Raw genomic sequence first — 23,583 nt, forward strand, 5'->3', positions numbered from 1 at the left:
GGGTGCGGGTGCTATTTGCGTTGAGGGATAGATGGGTGCGTGGTTATGGCGGCGTTTTTGTTCTGTCTTCTGGTCGCGCTGCCTCTGCGTTGCGCAGGTGGGTCTCGGTGAGCAGGCACGTCTCGGTGAGCAGGCACGGCACCCGGCTGGCATCTGGGGTTGTTGTCGTACCCGTTCTCAAAGGGTGGGGTGTCGCCGGCACCCACTCGCGGAGACGTGCCGCTGCGGGCGCTCTCGTTTCGGTCCTGCTGCGCTGGGAGAGGGAACGTGGTCGCGGAGCCCGCTGCGGGGGTGCAAAGGCTTGGGGTCTGGGTGGGTGTGCCTGTCTGCCTCGGTAAGTGGGGCCAGCTTTGTGTCGAGGGCCTTGGGTTCAACTCGAGTTTAGTAGCTGTCTTCATCTCGTCTGTCTTCATCTGTCTCCGTCTCTTCAGGCTTAATTTGCTATCTGTGGGTCGTAGTGGCTGTAGCTTGAGTGTGGGAGAAACAGGTTTTGAGTTTTATTGATTTGCTTCTGCTTTGGGTCCAGTGGAGGTCCGCAGGGATGGTCGGGGGTCTGGAGCATCTCTTATGAGAAGAGAATGCGGGAGCTGTGCCTGTTTGGTCTTGAGAAGACTGAGAGGGGATCACGTTAAAGCATATAAATATCAAGAAGGTGGGTGCCAGGAGGATGATGCCAGACTATTTCCAGTGGTGCCCAGCGACAGGGTGAGGAGCAGTAGCCATAAACTAAAACACAAGAAGTTTCATCTCAGCATAAAGAAGAGCTTCTTTCCATTGAGGGTGGCAGAGCACAGGAGCAGGCTGCCCAGGGGGGCTGTGGAGTCTCTCTCTCTGGAGACATTCAAAACACGCCTGGATGCATTTCTGTGTAACCTGCTGTAGGTGGCCCTGTCTTGGCAGGGGGTTGAACTGAATGATTTCCAGAGGTCCTTTCCAACCCTAATAATTCTGTGATTGAAAGGCATCTCAGTCTAACCTGACAGAGCCTGAAGTATAAATGAGGAAATAAGAGGAGTAAAATTTCAGGGTGAGGATTTTTTCTCGCAAGATAGTAATATGTGCCTCTTCTTACTTCCTTAAGCAGCAGGAAAGAACTATTGAACAAAACCTTTTTCAAGCAGGAAGTATTGTGTAGCCTGGATGAGCTGGGCTTAAGTAAATTCCTGCGTATTTAGAGGATATTGTGACATGCAAGAGAGAGTGTATGGGCTAAGCTAGTTTGACTAATGGAAATATCATAGCTGTGGGCTAGTGTGTGCGTGCTGCTTCTGATGCCACCTAAACTCTTGAATTCTGTAGAAGAGTGTATTATTCTAATTCAGCGTACCCAAAAGAAGACTAGAGAGAGGCTGTTTTCAGTGGTCTACACTTTACATTCATGATAGGATACAAACAGAGAAGCAACAATGGGACCTCTTTTCTCTCTATTTTCTTTCAGCTGCTTGGTTTGTAGGTGAACTCTTTGTGCATCAGCCCCAAATTTCATCTCCAAACTGGAAGCACGTGATACGCGCAGCTACTTTGATCAACCCGCACATGTTATAGCAAATGACTAGCATGCCACATACTAAGTTTAAAGTTGGAAGTAATTGCTCTGCTACAATGACCTCTCGCCTTTTACCTTGTCAAAACCAGCAGTTCTTCTCTGCTGCTCCTGTAGAAAAGTTCTTGAAGTGAGAGTTCTGCCTGGTTCTTTAGAGCCCCTGTGTGCCCACAGAACCAACAGCAGTTCAGTTATTCTGGTGTGTGTTTGGCTGTGGCTCCTTTTTTTTTTTTTTTTTTTTTCCTTCTTCTCTTTTAATGTCACATGTAACAGGCTTCCTTTTCTTCCTATGCTGAAAGGTTAACTTAAAGTTTCTATTGGTTCTGCCTCATACTGACTGTGATAATCATTGAGCCATTATGTACTCGTGGTGGGATTTCCCCTTTGCTCTCTCCTGAGGGAGTATACTTCTGTCTTGCTAAGACTTTCTTCTGATGCTGAATGTTTTTTGCTATTCTATAATGTTATTATTTTCAACCATCATTTATTGAAAATATTACTTAAAATGCTGTAAATTGTGATCTTTATTAGAACAGTTTTGTGTTTATTTTAGTTCATTAAAATTTGCCAGGGGAAGGAAGATAGGCAACCATGCTAAAAGCTTTTCTTTAACCTCTTCTTTCCATGAAGTCTTATCTCTCAGTGTTGTCCTGAACCCCAAAGTGTTGTTATGCTTTAAGTGTAGAAACATTAATTCAGTTTAAATTTCTGGCTTTTAATAATTGATAAAATAAGCAGGAAGATGTAGTGATTTTTAGATATTACTTTGCATATCTGGTTTCTAGCTAAATCACAGAATTTCTCCAGTAATTAAGCTTTACTGAGTTTACTCCTGCATTCCTGGATTGTTGTTCATTGGGATTTCAGAAAATTAATTAGAGAAGAAAACACAAAACACTGAAACTAAGGAGTATTATGTGAAAGGATGGTTGGGTGTATTGTCTATGCATGTCTGTAGTACTGAGAACAAATATCATATTAAATGAGTTTCTGCTATACTAAAGTAAAAGGCTGTTCAGATACAGGAGCTCCAGTTGCATGTATTTTGGTTTAGTATTGCTTTTGAATCTGTATTGTATATTAAATTATTTTTTCCAATATGCTTAAGATATTATGTATGATTTTTTCCCAGCTCACCAAAATTTTTTTACAGTTCACTGTCAAGAGGGAAGGATTTGGGTTCTGCTAGTAATATGCATGATAGAACAGTGTAAACTTATTAAATCCAGATATAACTAAGTGGGAGGAGCTCACAATGGTTTTGAAAAGCAGGCTTAGGATTGAGAAGTATCCCAACAAACTAGAGAAATACTCTAGGAAAAAGTATGCTAGTACTGGAAAAGGACATGTTGGGGCCTTTTAGAGAGGATGACAAAGGGTGGTCTAAATATCAGTTCGAGGGAGAGAGGGGAAGATGCAGTGTTACAATGCCTTGTAGTTTATGTGTAGAAGTTTAAGTGCAGTGCTGTATAAAACCCCCAAAATATTGGGGCACAGCAGTGCTAATTAGAATGAAGATGGTGGGTCATGTGTTTTATAAGCTACATTTCCATTTATTAATCTCAGCTGGAGTATTGTAATTTTCTGAAGCATACTGTTTCAAGCAAGTTCAACCATTTGAAGAGAATGCAAAAGAGAACAATAAAAGTCATTCAGAAAGCTAGAAAACTTGTCTTGAAAATTGAAAGAATTGTTGCTGCCATTCAGTTTTTATTGTTAGTCATGTTTAACATAGTTTTCAAGTATGACTGACTTAAAGAATAATACACTTTAATATCCATTGACAAAGTTACATGGGCTAAATATGCTTAGGGGAGATGTAGGCTTGACTCTGGATTTTGCAGTATGTAAACTCATGGACTATGAACAGCAACTAAGCAAGTGTCCTTGCTGTAAGGAAACTTGGATCTGTTCTGCAAAGATTCAGGCCTCCAGTAGAATCTATTAGGAAATCTGATTTGGGAGTTATTTACTTTTGATTTACAGAAAGCTTTCTCTAATTTGTAGTGGTAAGGATAGCAAAATATTTCAGATCAGACACTGGTAAAAAATAGATTATTTAGTGGTGGAAACCATAGGGCATCTTTTCACAAACATCTGTTATGTACGTAGAATTGGCCACCTGCTTTCTTCAGCGTGAAATACAGGTGACCTTACAAGGTTTCTTCCAGCTCAGTTTCTGTACTTCAAATATATGAGTGGGTGATTATGAAGTGTTAAAATTTATGGAATCACAGAATGGTTTGGGTTTGCAGGGATCTTAAAGCTCATCTAATTCCAAGCCCCTGCGATGAGCAGGGACACCTTCCACTAGACCAGGTTGCTCAAAGCCCTGTTTGACCTGGCCTTGAACAATGCCAGGGATGGGATATCCACGGCTTCTTGGGGCAATGTGTGCCAGTGCCTCAGCACCCTCATAGCGAAGAGCTTCTTCATAATAGCTAATGTGAATCGTAGAATGGTTAGAGTTGGATTTGATGATCATTTAGCTTTTAACAAATTTCAGCCATAGACATTCCTCAGCGTATAAAATTACAGCTGTCTCTCTGATTAGATCCCTCTTTTTACCTGCAACAGGAGATGAACAGATGAAAGAGCATAATTGTGACCTGGAAACCTCAATAAATAGGTATTTGAATTTGGATAAGATTTGATTTCGTGGTGAAGGTAGTTTGATTGTCAGTCAGGACTGGGAGCCCCTTCTGAAGCAATCACCTGGTTTTCTTACCAGGGCAAGGAGGAAAGTACCTCATCAGGCTTGAGATAGATCTACAAAGAGTGCTGTGGGGTTTTTTTTCAGGGTGGTTTTTTTTTTCTGTTACGTTTTATACTAGATGGAGGCAGAAGGCTGTCCAGTCCAGTGTTCATCTACAGTAGTGGTTGGTAGCTGAGTAGGTAAGAATAAAAAATCAAGTATATAGTGACGCTTCACAACATAGTGTTATGGCAGTCTGTAGTGTTGAGACTTTGTATTTCACTCTTGAGTTCATAAGCCTGGTAAGAGTTGAGCATTCAGAGTCCTAAGGGAAGGAATTCCACAGGTTGACTAAGCATCCAGTAAAGAAACAGTTCAGTTTGTTTGCTTAGAGCAGAGTGGTGCTTGATTTGATGCTTCCAGCTTAGTGCTAAGAACAGCAAACTATCTTTGGCTGCTTGCATTCTTCATGCCACTCACTAGGTGCCTGTAGATCTGTCATAGCCTCCCTTCCATCTCATTTTCAGGCTGAAGAATCATGTTCTTATTCCTCCCAGGAAAAGAGCTGTTCCGTATCTTGAGTTGTCCTTGTCACCCTTCTCTGTCTTGTTCTGTTCTATAACGAGAGTGGGCACTTTACAGCTGCATGCCGTGTTGGGAAATAAGTCTAAAATGAATTTATATAATGACGTTAAGCTTTCTATTTTACTCCCGTAATTCCATATGAGTTTCTAACTTTCTTCCTTTTTGACCATTGCTGTGCACTGACTGTAAGTGCTCTCACACTTGTACATTGTTGTTGAACATAATACTGAACAACTTTTTGAGAATTCCCTGAATTGTAATTGTTACCGGTTACTTTTAACCCTGTAGTGGATTTTAAGTTAATTTTACAGGTGATATCTCTGAATAGCATGTTTCTGTTTATTAAAGTAAAGGTAATTGTGTGCCATTGAAAACAGCTCTTAATACCTTGTTTCAGCAGTTTGTAAGGAGGATTAAAAAAGGGTAAATGTCAAGATGGAGTCCAGCTTTGTTCAAACTTGCATGAGGAAGTTCTCAGAGAAAAAGGCAGTCAAACCGGAGGCTTGCGACAGTCGTCTTTTGGGCCTGTAACCAAAGCTGTTCAGGAATAAATCCCTTTAGTTCTCTGTATGTGCTCCTACTGCAGGACTGGAATACTGCATCTTCTTCCAAATGTTAGAATCCAGACCTGTTTTTTTCACAGTACTGTTCGTATCCAGGGAGAGGATATGATTATTTCCTGTGGTATTTACCAGCTTTAGAAAAAGCTGGCCTAACTTAAACGTTATTTGGATGTCTTACATAAGCATGTTTTTTGTAACTTGGCAAGAAAGTATACCTTGTTAGAGCACGAGTCTTGAAACCGTTTTGTTTCTGCTTCCAGGCTTCCTTTTTCTTGTCTGACCTCAAATGAAAAATACTTATTGTAAAGCTTTATGCTGTGTATAAGATAAGAATTTGAAAATGTGGAAAGGCTCCTTTGGAAGTGCAGTGAATATTTTATTTCCTAACAAGACAAACAAAAATAATAGTCTTAAGACACAGTAGCATTTTTTTTCTATGTTGGAGCTCTGTAGGTGCATTGTTGTTCTCAGCTAATACTATGTGTTATCTAACCTTATGTTTTTATGGTTTACTCTGAGGTTTTATGTTGTTCAGGGTAAAGAATCTACGTTGGGAATCTCCTGTTGTAAAGACTTTTACAAGTTTAGTACTGCTATGGCAGGTTTTTAAACCTGGTATGTGTGCTACTAGAGAATTCAGGAAACCAGATCTTACTTTTGGTCTGCTCTAGGAGGCTATTCAAATGTCAGAGATTGAATTACATTCCAAACAGATGGTTTGAAACAGGTTTTTCATCATACTGTTTAGTGAGATAAATATTTAAACAGTTTGAGTGTATAAATTACTGGTTTTTTTAAGTCTCTGCAAATACATGAATAGACATATTTACGGGGAGAAGTGCTACCCTGGACTTTAGATGTGAATGATGTCAAGCTATTGATGTTTCTTTACAACTGAAATTGAAGGTGTTATGCTGTATCACAACACTTAAATAATCTTCCACTGGCTCATGAAGCAATGAGTTTTTCTAAGCAAGATTATAATGTTCAATCTCTCAATTCCTGTAGGTGGTGGTATTTTTCAGACAAATTTGGTGGCTCTGACAGGCTTCTACTTTCCATGGTAATAGTAGAGTTGGGGGGGGGCTTGCTTTAAATTATTATTATTGTAATTATTATTATTATTAAAAGCCAGTGGAACTTTTTTGTTCTGGACTTTTTGATTCTTAATCCAAACATTCTGAAATAAAGTGAAAATAATGTTTTCCCATGAAGTGAGCATTTCCTTTGTGAAGAGCTATAAATATTCAAAACTGCTAGTTTTTGCAAAAATCTGAACTAGCTGCCTTTGTTATCATAAGCTTTTTGGCTGAACTGTAGCCATCTGTTAGATAAATGTCTGAAAAAAATAGTTGTTTGCTTTCTTATTTTCTGATAATCAAATGTGGTTTGGCGCTCTCTGGGCTTATTTTAGTCTTTCAGCTTAGAGGAGTAACAAATTAATGCATTGTGGAAGAAACTCCTGTAGTGGGACCCACAGGGTTTTATTGAATTACTTTTCTTTCAAGTTTTGTGCTTTCAGGAGTCATTTCTAAAAGTCTGTGGATACCGCTTCAACTCTGAGACTCCAAAAAGATCTTGGATACTTCAGTTTATAGATCACTTTTCCATATACCTTTCCTTTTCATAAAGAGAACTTGGTCATCATGTAAAATATGAAACAGTTTTTGCAAGGAAGGGCCAGTGTGAAAATCAAATTCAAGATAACCCGTTAGATGTGCAAACAGACTTTGGTTGCCCGGGAGAAATAGGATGTATTTATTGATTTCTTCCTAATATAATCAAAAAGCAATTTCAGAAACATGGTCACTAATGTATGTTTTTAGAAGTTGTAGCCATTGGGAGGTGATAAATAATGTGACACACAAGTGGTTAAAAATAGAGAGTCAAGCCAGAAGTGTCTGTGATGATTTGATTTTTTAAATTATTTTGTTGATTTTATTATTTTTCCCCTGATGTGTTAGAAGATTGAAGTGCATTCCTAGAAGACGGAGGTATTTGCTGGCTAGATTGTACATAGCCTGGGTTGTCAGCAGTACCTGGTATAGGGTAGCAGGCAGAAGGATTTAGGTGAAGCTTAAGCTCTGTAAATCTTGGTTTGTGTGTTTGGTATAATTTTAGTGACTTCTGCCTGAGGTTTCCTCAGTTCACACATACTCCCTGTGCCTTCACACTGTTTCCCTTTGCTCTGTAAGCCGCAGCCTGGTTTAGTTTCTCGTAAAGAAAACTTTCGGTCCGGACTTTCAGCCTGATCAGAACTTTCTTGCCTCACCGCTTTGAAGCAGTGCCATATACTGCTGTGAAGTAATTCAAAATAAAGTACCTTAGAAATAGCTGGATAAGCTTCAGTTTCTGTAAGTATCAGAGTAATTCCTTCTGCCACAGCATTGTTACCCTCATCTGTCCTCTGATACTTGAATTGTATCTCAAATGGGACACCTAGGATTCTGCATATCTCAAAGTTAATGGTAAAGGAGTCTTCTGTAGGAAGTGAAATGTAAGGTAATTATGAGGCAGTTGGGGTTTTTAAAGTATTTTTGAAAGGTGGAAAATAGAGGAGAGAGCAAGCTCTCCAGCAGATGATCTAGCATGCATGCTTCTCTCCTGTTGGCAAACTGCTGGTTAAGCTTTCTCTTCTCAAGGGCTGGTCCGTTCCTTGATGTTATGGATGTTCTTATACATGTCCTGAGACTTAGCACTTGCCCTCCATAAGTCCACAAGCACTGCTCTTTGTGTAAAAGAAAACCCAGGATTACTGTGAGCAAGATACAAGATCTGCCATGTGATGAAGCATTGCATGAGGGGGTTTATGCTCAATACATTTAATTTATGGGAGTAACACGTGACATAAAACAAGTCTGCTGCACTCAGTCTCTTTTGCAACTGTAAAATGATAGTGTTAGGTCAATCCCTAGCAGTGTGCAGCTGAGATCCAGATGTTGGATCTAACTAATAAAATACGAGCTTAAAGGCATTTCAGACTGCTTATGATTAACAGAGAACACAGGCCTCGAATGTTACAACTGTATAGACCTTTTTTAAAGGAGTGTGGGGAAAAAGATTTTAAGCACAGAGGAAGGTGCTGTGTAGTCAGACAAGCAGAGGAGCTACCTGATGCACCTCTGATAATACATATATATGACACTTGAGTATATACCTCCTGAGCTATATATTGAAGTGTCATTTGAGTAGTGTGGTGTTTTCTTAACTCTTTTGTTATCTCACTGTAAAACTCTACTTCTTTTTTTAACAGAAGTTACTCTTGAGTCATTTACAAATTATTTATCCCAATCTTTATATACGTTTATGTTACTTTCTTGTAGGCCAAACTAATCTGAGGAGTCCAGAGGATATTAAGGTCTATGTTGTAAATACAAATTTCACTCTAAATTGGAACTACACTGGGAATGATACCAGTGTGACATTTTCAGCAGAATACAGGTGGTAAGTAGTAATTTTATTCTAAGCCAGCAATGTCTGACACGTATTTGTGTGTAAAAGAGCATATTAATTAATTACTATACTTCTCAATACTGTCACATAAAACTCCTGGAGATGGTTTGAAATCCAGAAAGTAGAGGCTGGGAAGACCAAGTCTTGAAATGAAGTGGAATCTGAGCATTGTCCTTCATTTCTCTAATTCATATTTAAAATTAGACTGTTCACCAGTTGTGACATATTATAAATGCAGGACACCCCTGGTAGTAATGCTTAACAATCAAGTGGTTCTTCAAGAAGATTAACCTGTGCACTTAGAAATGTAGTATTTAGATTTATTTATTCTCTGGTGATTTGGATTGGGTTTGGTGTTTTGGTTTTCTTGGGGAAGGTGGGGGGGGACACACATTGTGTGTGTTTGTTTTGCTTTTAAATTAAGGTATATTGTGGCCACACACAGATTTTGAGAGAATTTTCAGTGTATTTTTTGAGTAATTTGTTGGTGTTTATGAATCTAGATTTCTTGTCTGTTTAATCACCAGATGTGAAATCATTTTTGTTCTTAAATGTTTTCTTGGTTTTACACATTTGGTATTTTTAAAATATTTGTATTTTTCTGACAAGAAACTATCAAAAAACACTTCTGTGACAAAACCCCTGAAGTTCTTTATTTTAGGATTGCCTAGTGTATAATTTTAGGTTTATTTAAAAAGAAAAAGCCAACACCAAACACCTCCTCATCTTCAATGTGTAGATGAGAGAGCTGCTTTGAAAATAGTTTTATTTTAAAAACATAATACTGGTCTGAAAGATAAAATAGGGATTGAGGATAAACAATTACTATTTCAAGTCTGTGCCTCTTTTCTGGGCAGGACGTACTTAATCTCTGTACGAAATGTCTCTTTCTTAAGTAAGGTGTGTATGTTTGTTAACCCACAAGAAAAATAGCTTCTGTAAAGCTAATTATTCCAACACTTAGTGCTGAACTCCCATTTTCTCCTTTCTTTCTTTTCCCCTAATCTACATTCTTTGCTAATGTCAGAATTTGGATTTATTTTGGCTGCTTTTATGCTCTTTTAAGCACATCTTGCCATCAAGACTTTTAAATTTCTTCCGACAAATTGTAAAATCTTTGGCAGCCTGGGATCGTGTGCTAAGGATATAAGTCTGGATTTTGACCATTCTTTGATGTTGTTTTCTGGCACCGTGTGTTTACATGGTGACTAAAGCAAGCTGGTGTCAGACTTTTCAGAGTGATAGTTAACCTTTGGCAATAAGGTTAACTTAATACATTAATAGATTCAACTAATGAATTAAAATTGCAATATGAATTCCAGGGTAACTGAGTAGATAACAGTGATTGCATTGGTGTTGGTGATAAAACAGCATTAAATGATGTGACATATGCTAGCATTAAGAAGAATAGGAAAAAGAATCTCAAGACTTAAATTGCGTCTTAATTTTATTTTGGGGTGTGTTTTCTTTCTTACAGGCTTGATACTGAGACAAATGGAACGGAGTGGAAGGGGTTGCCTGGGTGTCAAAATGTTACTTGCACAGAATGTGACTTTTCCTCAGCAATAACTGAATACTATGATAAGTATCATGTGCGTATAAAGGCCGAAAGAAGGGAAGAAGTGTCTCCGTGGTCTAGCACTTTTGAAATGATTCCATATCTTATAGGTATGAGCTCCATATATACTGTAACATTAAATGTTCTTCAGCACATTATTGTGGAAAAAACTTGTATGGGTTCCATTGCTCATTACAACAGGAGCTGGTGGTTTTCTCAGCCTTAACATAACTTAAGGTGTTTGCCGGTCATGGAATGTTATGATTCTCTCTTTCCAGAAAGGGGAAAATATTGTAAGTGATGCTTCTTCCTGACAGAGTTTTCTGTCAGTCTGTATTTTTCTAGAATTCAGAAAAATCCTTTTTGACATCGGACTTTTCTGGAAGTTTTCTTCCAACCTTGTGACTTTTCAGTAGTTACAGTATAGTATGCCATTGAAGCCTTCCCTCAATATTGGATTGATTTCTTTGAGCTAGGTTTCTTGCCTTGCATGTTTGAGAAAAACTTATGCTGATTTTCACTACAGATTCTAAAAACCATTTAATAAGTAACACTGCATTTTAACTCCATTGCTTTTAGAACCAGGTAGCAGTGCTTGGTTGTTAGAATAGATTTCTATTAGATGCTGACTGAGATTCATGAAAACTAAGATCCTATAGGCAGTTACTGTGATCTTGTTATTGTCTTAGAATAATTAAAAATAAGATACTATAGGCAATTAGTGTGGGTTTATGAATGTAAATTACTTTGATGTTTTTAAATAATCACGCTTGACTTTTTTCTTTTAATATTTGCAGCTCAGATTGGACCCCCAGGAATAGTGTTGCAGTCCATGAATGGAGTCATAAAAATTAAGGTTTCTCCTCCAGAAGAAAATCAGGACCGAAAAATGTGGATAACCCCTCTAGATTTTAAATATAAACTAGTTCTCTGGGAAAATTCATCAAATTCAGAGGTATGATCACTTGTTTTATTATTATTATTACTTTTTAACCTTAACATAACTGTCAGAGATGTACTTTAATTGCTTCATGCTCTAAAATAGAGTTGTTTAATTAGGTAACTGTGTATAACTGTTGTTATGCAGGCTAAAATTTGGGAGAGGGTGTTTGCTTTTTTGGTTTTGTTTTTACTGGAGGATTGCCTTAGATATTTTGTGAGATGAGTCTGTATTTCTATGAATCCGATTTCCAGTGCATGAGGAAGAAGGTGAAACTATCTCAGATGTGTTGGATCAGGAGCTACCCTCAGCCAGCAGGAACGGGGAGGGAAAGAGTTCAAGGCAGTGGGAGGAAGCATTTACAGTAAGGCGTAGGTATAGGGGAGAAGTAAGAGGCTAACTTGATCTTACTGAGGCCATACAGCTTGACTAAAGCTGTCAGTATACTATTCTGTGTCATTAGCTATGGTCTGTGTTTCTACACTGTAGGTTGGGGTTTTTAGGGATTCTTTTGAGGTCTTGACTTTGTGAACTAGTTTCCAAGCTATAATGTGCATCTCATACAGCAGCTACAGCTGTTCTGTAAAGACCAAAGTAGAAGCAGTCTTTTTTTTTTTTTTCCCCCCTGTACTTTTAGGGGAATGGGTGCCAGCTAGCGTAGGGCAGGAATTGAAGAGTATTTATGTTCCTTTTGAAGACCTCGTTATAATCATTACACATCAAAGTGTGGGGGGGGAAAGCTTTCATTTAAGTACAAGCTGTGTACAAAGGTTAGTCGCTGGAAGGTCTGGTAAACTGAAAGCAGAGAGGTAGCGGGAGGGGGAAGGGGAAGTTTTTGCGTAATTAATTGAGGGACGGAAGTGTACTATTTCTCTTCTGATTATATGCCTGAATCTGTGTGGTGAGTAATGCATCATGTAGAGTGGTGCCACAATCCCTCCACACTTTCATGTGTTTAAAGGAGCACGATGTATTCCTTTCAGTCACGCGGCTAAGTTGGAACTTCCCTTTAGCATTTATTCAGCTTATGTATTGTCCTCAGTTCCCTATTTTAGCACTTTTAAGGCATAATACATAAATGGGCTGAAACCTGGAGAATGAAAAAAAAAAAATACTGCTCACAAGGAAGAACAGTTCTCTTCAAATGCTGTTTGCAATTGTTTCTTACAGTTCAGAAGTCAAATTATTTTTCCTACTGACACAATTGATGATCTTGCACCAGACACTACCTATTGTTTGAAAGTTCAAGCAACGCTTCCTTTGGAACTGCAGGAAGGCTTATTCAGTCCCATTCATTGTATAAAAACAACCCATAAAGGTACAGAGTAAAATCATCTTATCTTAAAATGCTTACTTAAACTGTTGTAAATTGTTCTAAAGCAATAGAAATAGGCAGAAGTGCTACATTCTTACTCATTTTGGTATAACAGCAATCTTGACAGGGATGTAAATTTTCTATTTTAAATCAATATAAAATATGTTACCTATCAATATTAGCCTTAGTTGTACAAAAAAGATTTTGCTCTGAGGCAAATTCTGTCCATTAATTTGTATTGCAAAAGCTACTTTCTGTATTTTGGAAAATTGAATATTTTGAATTTGTGACTGAATCAGGAGGAAAGGGATGTGTATGTAGGCAAAACAAAAGCTTTTGGTATACTTGGCAGTAAGTGAATGCATATGAAGTTGTGCTAAGCTTAAAGTAATACTGGTTTTTAAGCAGGCCTTGGTGAGTTTATTATTACAGATTTTGAAGAATGGCTTAGCGGCAGTTTGCTATCAGTTGCTTGTTTTGAATGTCTAAATTCTTTTGTGTGTGTTTCAAGTGTGAGTTTAAGTACTTCTAAATGTTTGTTTCAGGAAAAAAATTACTGTGGGAATGTCAGAAGTGAAACATTGGATTGAATGGATGGTACATCAAAATTACTTCATGTTTATGCATGTGTATTTTACACATTCTTCTCATCAAGTTATTGCTCAACCAGTTTGTTTCTACTAATCTCAAGTTTCTTATTTTTTTCTGCATTGATTTAAGTGTTTTTACTAAAGGCTTAATATGCTGTATATTGTATCACTGACTTTGATTTGCCATCTTTATAATGAATGAAAACAGACTATTTTTTTAAGTATTGGATCATTTACATGAGAAATACCCATTCAGTGAGAAACTGTTGTACATAATGTAAAACTTTTCAGTAATTGTATATTTCCTTTTCATTTTGAGCAGTGTATGACCTACTCTGTGCAACAAATCTGAGAATTCTTGCTTTGAATATGGAATTTCATCTACATTGGACTAATCAATATAAACAACATGTGAGCTACAATGTACAGTATCTCATGTGAGTTAAACATTTTCCATATCTCTGTTTAAAGAGGCTTTGTCATTCTAAATGCCATCCATTGTATTTTGCAAATAGTTACTAGAAGTTAAAGTGAAATACTTACAAAAAGTAGCTATTCATTGTTACATTGGGGTACCTCACCTGGACAGTGTGGCTTTTGAAAGGATTGCATGCAGCATCGTATTCTAGAATTTCAGGGTACTAGGCTTCTTTAAGAGTGTAAATACCAGATGGAATGGACTGCTAAATACAGCTTAAGTTTTAAAAGGTGCTTGCATTGCTTCATTAGAAATTAGATGACTAGAAGTGGGTAAAAATGCAGGTATTCAAGGTTTCAGTTGTCAACGTGTTTGATTACTTATGGTCAGATCCTAACATGGAAAAAGCCCCATCACGTGTATAAAACTGTCTTAGTATCCAATTGTTGCACAAATATTGTGGTCAGCATCTAAATGAAGAGGAGAGATATCTCTAGCATTGTTTTAGAATTCCTTTGTCATGACAGAAAAATATTCAATTTAATGGAACTATATGAAAACTTACTTGGATTTTAAAAATCTATAAAACTGATACATAACCCTTCTGTTGAGGCTTGGTAAAGCACTAATTCATATTTCCTGATCCAGTTAACTTCATTGTTTCAGTTATAAATGAAAAAATGATATTTCAAATATGGGAAATTTCTAAGAAGCCCATTCTTCCAAAATTAAAAAACCCCTATGTAACACAAGTCAGCGTGCTTTTCCCCTCCCCCCCCTTTTACCCTGACTTCAAAGGCCTCATGTCAAAAACTATTAAAATATCTCTTGCAGTGGGTATCTGAAGAAACTTCATGATGATTACTCAGTGAAGTGGCTCAATGTACGTGGGTGTGAAAACATCACTGATACACAATGCAACTTTTCATCTATCATAGCTACTACTTCTGGATCTTTTTACCTTCGTGTGCAGGCCATAAATGAATATAATAGATCATGTTTGTCTAACGAAGTAAAAGTAGATCCTCTGATAACAAGTAAGCAACATGTTTTCTTAAATTTACATTTCTCAACAAACTTGTACTTAATGCTGTTATTTGCAAAAAGAAATTTGCTAGATTAATAAAACTGAATACATAGTTCCTCTACAGAAACTGTTGTGAATTCTGGCCTCATCAAGTTAAACAGGAGTTTTTTCCATTGTCTTCTCCATTCAGCACAGCCAGTATTTCACTGTATTTAGAATTATATCATTTCCTTTACAAAACTGAACCATGAAACTGCCATTATATGGCATTTTATAATCTCACTGTGTACAACGTTAATCACTGTGTGTGTTTGTACTAGAAATATCTCTCGTCTGACTTTTTCCATTCACAGGGAGCACTTCTTTATCTCAGAAAAATTATGCCAAAGTTGAATGATTTCAGATTCTACTGCCTTTATTTTTTTGTGCATCATCTCTCATCTCTTCCTTCTCTCTACCACTGCACAGTGCACCCTGAATTTTGTGCTGACACAGTATTACATTGGCATACAACCCTGAAAAGCTTCATGGAAAAGCAATCTTAAAAGATAGTGACTTCTAAGTCAAAAATACACTTTCCAGAATGAAATTACACTTTTTTTTGTGAGAAATGTGACCATACTAAAAGATTTGACTTCAAGTCAGTCATAAATGTCAAGAAATGTTTATCTCCAGAGTCTTGGTAATTAGATTATTCTTCAGTAACATAACAGAACCTAGGTAAATAATGCATCAAGAGAAAACAAAACTGTTATGCTTCTCACTTTTCAACTACACTATAACTGTGTAAGAGGGTATATTTGAAAAAGAGGGTCCATATCCTGATGAGTCGTTTCACTTTGGCATGCACTTCATGTCACTGTGACATGACATGACATGTTTCATGTCACTGAAACTTGCAGAAGCAATAAATGAATGTGGAAAGAGAAAATAACTGAAATATTTCTTAGGACTCGAGATTCTGAATAAAGCTATTAGTCAAGTTAGACTTTGAAATACACATTCTTAAAAATGGACACAGATTTAATTTACAGGATGTTATGCATTTTTTTTTTTAATTATTATCATTTCAGTCTTATTTTTAATTTTTTTTTCTTTTTTTTAAAACATCTTAAGATGAAATTGGCCCTCCTGGTGTAAAGCTGGACATCAGTAACGCTTTGCTCCATATCCAGATTTCTCCTCCAGGAGGATCTGAGAGTGAAGTCATGAGGGACCATTATGACTTGTCTTACCGGGTTCTGTATTGGAAGAATTCATCAAATAATGAGGTATGAACTAGTTCAGTACTTAAAACAGTAGATAAAATGTTATGACTTAAATAAGGAGTTTGAGCTCTCCTTAAGAAGCTTATTTTCAAAGAGGCACGTATATGGTTTATCTATCCTGCAGTTGATTTGCTTTATTTTGGTTTTCTGGAAGATTCTTCTAAAAATCTGGTCAAGATGACTTTTATCACAAAGTAATTGAGATTTTAATCTTCTTCCATTGATGTGGCTAAAGTGTAATGATTTGCAGAATTGCACGGAGTTTAGTACAATCTGCTAAATAGCTTACTCTCGTATGGAAGTTGTAGGGTTCTTGTGCCCTGTTTTTGTTACCGTATGACTGTGTGCACTGTCTTAATTAAATGTAGCTTCCAGCCCCTCAAATTCTTTTCTTTTTGTATTTGTAGTTTAGCTATATGATACATAACTGTATGTATCATAAAACAATGAAGTCTTGCATGCTTTTAACTCATGTTTTAACAGATCTTTCCATATTCTTTAAATGCTACTTACAGTAAAATATTTTACAGTAATCAGTAAATGTGTGTGTGTAAATGCATGGAAGAAGAAAAACTGCAACAGGAAAAGGTTTTGCTTTGCACACCACTTTGAACTGTAAAATTTCAGTGTAGTGAAAGCAGTTGTGTTTTGCCGATAAGTGTTTCCTGAATGTGTTTGCTTAGGAGAGAGTTGTGTGGTTTCTTTTATTTAATCGAAGTGCAGAGCAGTGCCTGACCTTACAGAATTACTTCTTCAGCAGAGGCCAAAATTCTAATCTTTTGGGTGACTCTTGTACTATTTATGTGCATCTTATTCTTCCAATTTTTTCTTTTTTAGGAGGAAATCAAAGTGAAAGAGATAAAACAGACAATAGGGTCAATCTCTGATCTAACACCCTCAACTTTGTACTGTGTAAAAGTCCAGGCATTTTCAGTAGCTTATAACAAAAGCAGTCATTTCAGCAAAGAGGAATGCATCAAAACACCTGGAGGTAGGAACAGCTTGGGAATTGTTACACCTCTGGAAGGAAAATTGTTAACCCTTTATAGGCGTTTGCAAGTCTCACTGGTTAAAAAACATTTGCAGCATGAATTGATGGCCTCACAGAGTTGGCACCTAGTTGGGCAGAGATCAAAAATGTCAGTCTTGTTACTTTGCTGCTCTGTGTTCTCTCCTACAGCTAAACTGCTGCTGTTCTGACCTGATCACAATTACATTTTGGTTATTCTAGAACACGGCTCAGTTTAGAAATTATCTCAGGTTAATAACTGTAATGATTATGAATTACAATGTATAATGCCTTGTTAATAGGCGGGCTTTAATTTCCAGTGCTTTCAGGATATTTTAGGGGGGTGCGACGAATCACTAAATGCTGTTTTCAAGAGTATTTCTTTTTAATTGTCTTAATTCTGCTGTGAATTAATTGTATTCAAAAAAACCTCCTGTGCTACAGTGTGAAGAGACAAATCGTCAGGCTCGTTATAACTGAAAGCTTACCTTTTGCAAAATGAGAATTCGTTTGTAGATGAATTACACTCAGAACGTAAGAGGCAGTTATCTGTTGAATTTAATTTGGCCAGTTATCTTGTATTAGTAGCTGTAATGCTAGAAAAATTACTAAATACCCAAACTGACTTAAAGCTGAGAAAATGTAGTAATAGTAATGCTATTTTCTCATATCTTAAGCTTTTTAGGGTTCATTTATATTGCAGTCCTTTGTCTTTATCAAGCCTAAGAAGAAATAGGAGTTACTTTTTTGTCTTCATAAGATAATTTTTTATGTATTTTACTAGTTAGCTACCAGTCTTTCCTGTATCCTTCTATATAGATATCTGTCTATATCATATTATAATAATGAGGCTATTTAAGGTCAAGCAGTACATCCCAAGACTCAGTATTGAGAGACAGCCCTGTACTTCTCGTACATTCTTATATCCCAGTGAGGAAATCTTTCATTCTTTGATCATTTATACTAACTGGAAATAGAGATTAAAAAGACCTGATTTTCTCAGCTTTTTTATTTGTAAAGTGTTTCCTGGTATGTATTGGTTTGAGTATGTTTAAACTCTCTTCAGTTTGTTTAAGACATAGTGCCAGAGAATATGTTGAGAAGCAGAAGGGTGGAAGGGAGAAGGAAGCTTGCAAAACTCTTGCAACTTAAGCGCTGAATAGCTCATGAATATACAGATAAAAGGTTTCTTTGACTACAATATTTTGCTATCAAAAGCTGGATTCTGTCATGTAAACTCCTTCTACCATAAGGTCTCACCCTTAAGTCCTGGAATTGAGCCTAGCTTGTCACAAGGTTTTCCACATTTCCTGGGTTAAAACAGGAATGCAGGACCATAGACTCACAGACTGGTTTGGGTTGGAAGGGACCTTAAAGCTCATCCAGTTCCAATCTCCTGCCATGGACAGGGACACCTTCCACTAGACTAGGCTGCTCAAGGCCCCATCCAACCTGGCCTTGAACATTCCAGGAATAGGGCAGCCTGTTCCATTGCCTTACTACCCTCTTCGTAAAGAATTTCTTGCTTATGTCCAACTTAAACCTACTCCCCTTCGGTTTAAAACCATTGCCCTTTGTCCCATCACTACAGCCCCTGGTAAAAAGTCTCTCTCCATCTTTCTTATAAGCCCCTTTTAAATGTTGAAAGGCCGCAATATGGTTTTCCTGGAGCTTTCTCTTCTCAGGGCTGAACAACCCCAACTCTCTTGGCCTTTCTTGCTAGGAGAGGTGTTACAACCTTCTGACCATTTCTATGTCCCTCCTTTGGACCTGCTTTAACAGGTCTGTGTCTGTCCTGTGCTGGGGGCCCCAGAGCTGGATGCAGTACTCCAGGTGGGGTCTCACAGAGTGGAATAGATGGCGAGAATCACCTCTCCATCACTTGTTTTTAGGCAGCCAAGGACACAGGTGGCTTTCAGGGCTGCAAGCGCACACTGCCAGGTCACGTCCAATTTTTCATCCATCAATACCCCCAAATCCTTGTGCCTTGGAGTTAGACCCTGCATGCATGCAATAGCACAATAGATTTACATTCATCAAGTGCTTCATGGTAGCTATGTGCAGCCTTTTTGTCCTGCTGTCGAGTAGTGACATATAACTAGGAATAACTGGATGATCCTGTCTGGAAATGTCTGTGTTCTTATAAAGAATGAGTATTTTGTGCTGGTTTTTTAATAACTTTCAGGTATTGGAATGGCATCATTTCTGTAATGATCATCATGGCTGGTTATAGTACTGTAGAAATGTGAAGCGTACTGTAGCTGATTTGGAAATAGTGTGTTCTGTAACGTTTGTAGTTCAAGAATACCTAAGCTGAATGTGTTTTATTAACTTTTTTAGATAAAATTTTGCCTCTGGTCATTTTAGCAACGTTTGTAATTGCCTTGATTGCTGTCTTCCTTGTGACTGTGCCTCTTGGGTTTGCCCTGTATCAAGCCTACAGTAAAATCAAATACGTGTTCTTTCCATCATGCCAACCTCCTTTGAATATAGAGGTAAGATGAGATGTATTTTTCTTATTTGTTAAGCAGATGTATTTTTAGAAAAATTCATGCAAAATATTATTAAGAAGTGTTTATCTGTTATCCTGTGGTCTTATGGGTACGCCAAGATTAATTATATAAGTTTTAACAGAGTGCAGATATTCCTATGGGAAAAAAATGGGTACTATCAATTTCTAGCATTCTGCGATTAGCAAATATTTTAACTTCTTTGGTTTTATTTCTGTCTGTGCAAAAGAGTTGTTAGCAAGCTTCATGCCACAGTGTGTGCATGTCTACCCAACGTGATACTATACTTTTGCCCTGCTGAGTGAGACCAGAAATGCTTTCCAGTTGTGTTACCTGGAAGAGCATGCTGTAGCCTTTTTGCCAGCCTTTAACGCTCAGAGGAGGTGGAAATGCAAGCCCAGTCTTCAGAGGAAATTTTAGTGTAGCAGGCAGCAAATATTTCTACAATGTCCTGACCTACCAGCCTGACTGGTCTCTCAGAAGGCAGATGTTGTCCAATTTCCAGCTGAGCTTGGCACAGGTAGTACTTTATAGGGATCCTGTTCTGAAATGAACAGGGCGACATGTAAGTATTGGTGTATTTTGAAATGCTTTTCGCTGTGCTTTCGTCTGTGAGTCTCCAAACACTGATGTTGAGCAGTGTATTACTTTCCTACATAGGTCATTGTGCCATCATCTCCATTGAAGCTCCTAGGATAGGCAGCATACAAAGCTTTCTGAATAAAGTGGTAATTTAAAACCAGTCTTGTAGCTTACAAGGGCAAATCTGAATTTAAGTTATCTGTAAGGCAGCATTTTAGCTGGTTAGTTTAGTAGAATGGTAACATAATGCATTACTGGTAAATATAATAATTGGCAGTGCATATTTGGAAACTTTTGTGATGGGTTTGATATAAATGACCACTTCAGAGAACAGATTTAAAGCACATAGGATAGGCAGGAGTGCACTGTTGAGAGCTTTATAAGGCTTGCAGCAGCTTACTTCCTCTTTGTTGTTTCAAACTTTGCTTTATAACTGATGATGATTTGTAGACTTTACAAGCATACATCCCATTCCCATGCTACCATATGATCTTTGAAAGTCGTCTAAATCAGGATTTTTCTTTAGGTCTTCTGTGGCCTCATAAGCCTATAGTCAGTAAAGTACCACAATTATATAGATGATTGACAACTACAGGCATAGTGGAAGAGTTGAGATTAATGGTAGTCATTCTTTAGTGTTCAGTTTTATGAATGCAGCTAAACTTCACCCTAACTTTGAGTTTGTGAACTTAAGGAAACAAATGGTATTATAGGTAGAAAACCTCATGATGCTGCTGAACATGATAAACCAGATTTGTACGGCTGTGGTGTTAAGCAGAATCATTATTTAGGTGTTACATATGAATGTTCATCTCTTTTTTTTCTGCTTCTCTTTTTGCAGGGTTTTGGAGGACAGCTTTTTAGCAGTCCTTATCTGTTAACTGCAGAAGAACCAATAGAAAATTGTTCTATAATTGAGACTGTCATCACAGAAGAAGTAAATCAAATTGTTTTCAAAGATTACCAACATTCTAAACAGAGCAGTCGAGACTCAGGAAATTATTCTAATGATGACAATACTTCAGGAAGCAAAGTATCAGAAGACATGTTAGAAAAGGAAACAGTATAACATCTAAGAAAATAAAAGCCATAACGGGACTGGCAGCATAATAAACACATAAAACTTGTAACTCTGACAGTAGCAGTGTCACTTCGGGATCCTTGTCTTCAGGTTTCCAAATCTGCACTTTGTTAGTGGAAAGTTACGTGCCCTCTCTGCTGCAAGCTAACTGTGAAGTTCCATTAAAGCACAGTTGATTCCTCTGATTCCTCATACCTTACAGCATTTTGACTGAGTCTTCATCATGTGAGAAAAAGAATACTGTCTGCGTAAAGAGGAGCAGATCTGCACACTTTATATGTTTGAACCTGATAACCTCAACAAAAGTTTACTCTGTTCCATGAGAAGAATTTCTGAAGATTTGTTTTAAATGCCAGTGTGTACTGTGACAGAAGCCTTAAATTCCAGTATTGAATCTTCTGATGCTTACACAGGCAGAAGGAAATAGATGCCTGATACAATTTTAGGAACTTTTCTGACATTCTCTTCCAGCCCCCTCAGGGGCTGTGCTTTTTGGTTCAGCTGGTCCGGAACAAGAGATGCAAGGAGCCCAAGAGTAGCCTCAGTGAGGTAGCTGCTCTGAGCCTACTTGTAGAATTCCTTATGCCCACTGGCTTGTTCATGTATCTGTGTCCCTGTGCCCGGGTGCTCTTTTCCCATAGGGTGAGTATGGAGAGGGGAAAAGGCAGGAAGGAGGTTCACTTCAGTTTACCATAAAGGAAAATTTCAGAGTGAAAGTTCTTTGTAAACAGAGGCTGGGTCAAATAGATTTTCACTGCATTTAGGATGAAAACCAAGCAGAAACTAAAATGACAAAAGCATGTTAAGAGGCCTTGATTTCATTTTTTTTTTTTTCTCTTTTATGCTTCTAATTGAATTGTATTTAGAAGTGTGAATCCCTTTTTAACAAGGAGGAAGCTTCCTTCTGTAATTAGAAGGACCAAAGCTGAGTTTAGAAAATGCCTTTCAACAGAAAGGTGAGGAGCTTTTCCAGCTTAGTCTCATTTTGCCAACAGACTTTCCTTTGGAAAAAACATAAGATCTGCTGCAATAATATTTCAGTTTGTATACCACTTTCTTCTAAAGTAATTTTAAAAAGTAGTTTGTTTTGTATGAAGAAATTAATTTAGAGTAAACTGGTTTTGAGCTTCATGTGGGCTATTGTTTATTGTAACAAATTGTTGGTGTTTATATATGTTTGGTTTTTAATTTTGAAGATGTGATTTAATTTTATAAATTGTATGTCCCTGTGTTCATTGAAGAACATAATACATTTTGCACATTTACTTCTTTATCCCTTTCTTGGTTCCATGTATTTTTTGACGTCGTGACATTGAAGCTACACTGTGGATACTTGGGAAGTTTCCCATAAACCTTCAGTTATTTTTCCTTCCTAAAAAAACCAATGTGAAGAATATGATATATAAATTTAACTGGGGCTTATGCTGGGAGTGTTGCATGATTTAGAGAAAAAAGTGCTAATTCATTTTCTGAATCAGGGCTTAAAACAAGCACACTGAACATGAGCATTCCAGTCATTGTGGTCTTTGGTAAATAGCTTCCATCCCTGGCTTCTTGTGGGATACTTAAAGGAAAGATGGTATGAAGTTGTCTGTATTTGTGTGGTCTCTTCAGCATGATCTGAGTCTGCAAGTTGTTGATGCAACTGTACCTCTTAGTGATGTATGCTGTAGCTGGCCTTACTGGATGTTGTTTTCTCCTGGACAACTTCAATTTCAGCCTGCTTTTCTTATTTGTGATCTACTTCTGTAAAGTTTGGGGATATGTTTTCATTTGGGGCATTTTCAAAAGTAAAGCTATTCTAAGCAGATGTACTGAAGTTGTGGGTTTGGATTTGTTTTTTCCCTGTTCTTTTAGGGAAAATGTTTCATCCAATATTTCAGTGGTCAGCTGTGGGCTGTAATTTTCACAGCTGCTTTCTGTGACACGAGACGTTATTTGCCTCCTGGAGTTTTGACTCTCTAGACGAAAGCTATTTAATGTAAAGGATTTCACTGTCAGATTTCAAGTGATGGCAAAGGACTCTACAATGAGTGTTCCTGAATTTGACAGAATTCATAGTTTGCAGGCAACCCACATTCTTCAAGATGTAGAACCAAATGAGTGGTAATGAATACATATGTGTGCTCGAAGTTTGACTATAAGGTGGGTTACAGAAAATGTTGTATCGATTGTTTTCAGCGTTGCCAGAAGAACCAAAACTAGAACTGTAAGATGGAAATACTCATTCTAATACTTATACTGGAAACTTAAGTTCCTAAATACCTGAGGCAATCTCATTCTGATCTGTTTCAGGTGTATCCAGAAATACTAGTAAAATAATATGACAGCATTTCTTACAGGATGCCTTTTAAGAGCAGTTTATTAGAGTGCATAAAGGAACTTTGTTTAAATGTCGTCTTTTAAATTTCCAAAGCCTTTCTAAAGAGTAAGACCCTTGAAGTGG

General features: G+C 37.5%; 1 protein-coding gene across 3 annotated transcripts; it reads left to right on the forward strand.

Moving 5' to 3' along the window:
- On the forward strand, positions 1 to 22,956 carry IFNAR1 (interferon alpha and beta receptor subunit 1). Of its 3 annotated transcripts, none has more exons than XM_080613702.1 (12): positions 11 to 97; positions 527 to 652; positions 8,710 to 8,830; positions 10,317 to 10,507; positions 11,195 to 11,352; positions 12,508 to 12,655; positions 13,565 to 13,679; positions 14,495 to 14,697; positions 15,804 to 15,958; positions 16,793 to 16,946; positions 19,305 to 19,459; positions 20,898 to 22,956. In XM_080613702.1, the coding sequence occupies exons 1-12, from the start codon at positions 46 to 48 to the stop codon at positions 21,123 to 21,125; spliced, it is 1,806 nt and encodes a 601-aa protein (XP_080469828.1). In that variant the 5' UTR covers positions 11 to 45; the 3' UTR covers positions 21,126 to 22,956. The 3 variants fall into 3 exon arrangements, with proteins under 3 accessions (XP_080469830.1, XP_080469828.1, XP_080469829.1); XM_080613703.1 differs by having other exon boundaries at positions 19,332 to 19,459; XM_080613704.1 differs by lacking the exon at positions 527 to 652 and having other exon boundaries at positions 1 to 97.
- Positions 22,957 to 23,583: the final 627 nt, after the last annotated feature.

The sequence above is a fragment of the Psittacula echo genome (genome assembly GCF_963264785.1).
Source record: "Psittacula echo genome assembly, chromosome: 3".
NCBI classification, from domain to species: Eukaryota; Metazoa; Chordata; class Aves; order Psittaciformes; family Psittacidae; genus Psittacula; species Psittacula echo.

Bases quoted from the DNA above. Each gene is read 5' to 3' on its own strand.
- IFNAR1 (XM_080613702.1), top strand. From the start codon at position 46: ATGGCGGCGTTTTTGTTCTGTCTTCTGGTCGCGCTGCCTCTGCGTTGC. The intron at 98-526 runs GTGGGTCTCGGT...CTTTGGGTCCAG, and splicing joins GCTGCCTCTGCGTTGCGCAG to TGGAGGTCCGCAGGGATGGT. The intron at 8,831-10,316 runs GTAAGTAGTAAT...TCTTTCTTACAG, and splicing joins TTTTCAGCAGAATACAGGTG to GCTTGATACTGAGACAAATG.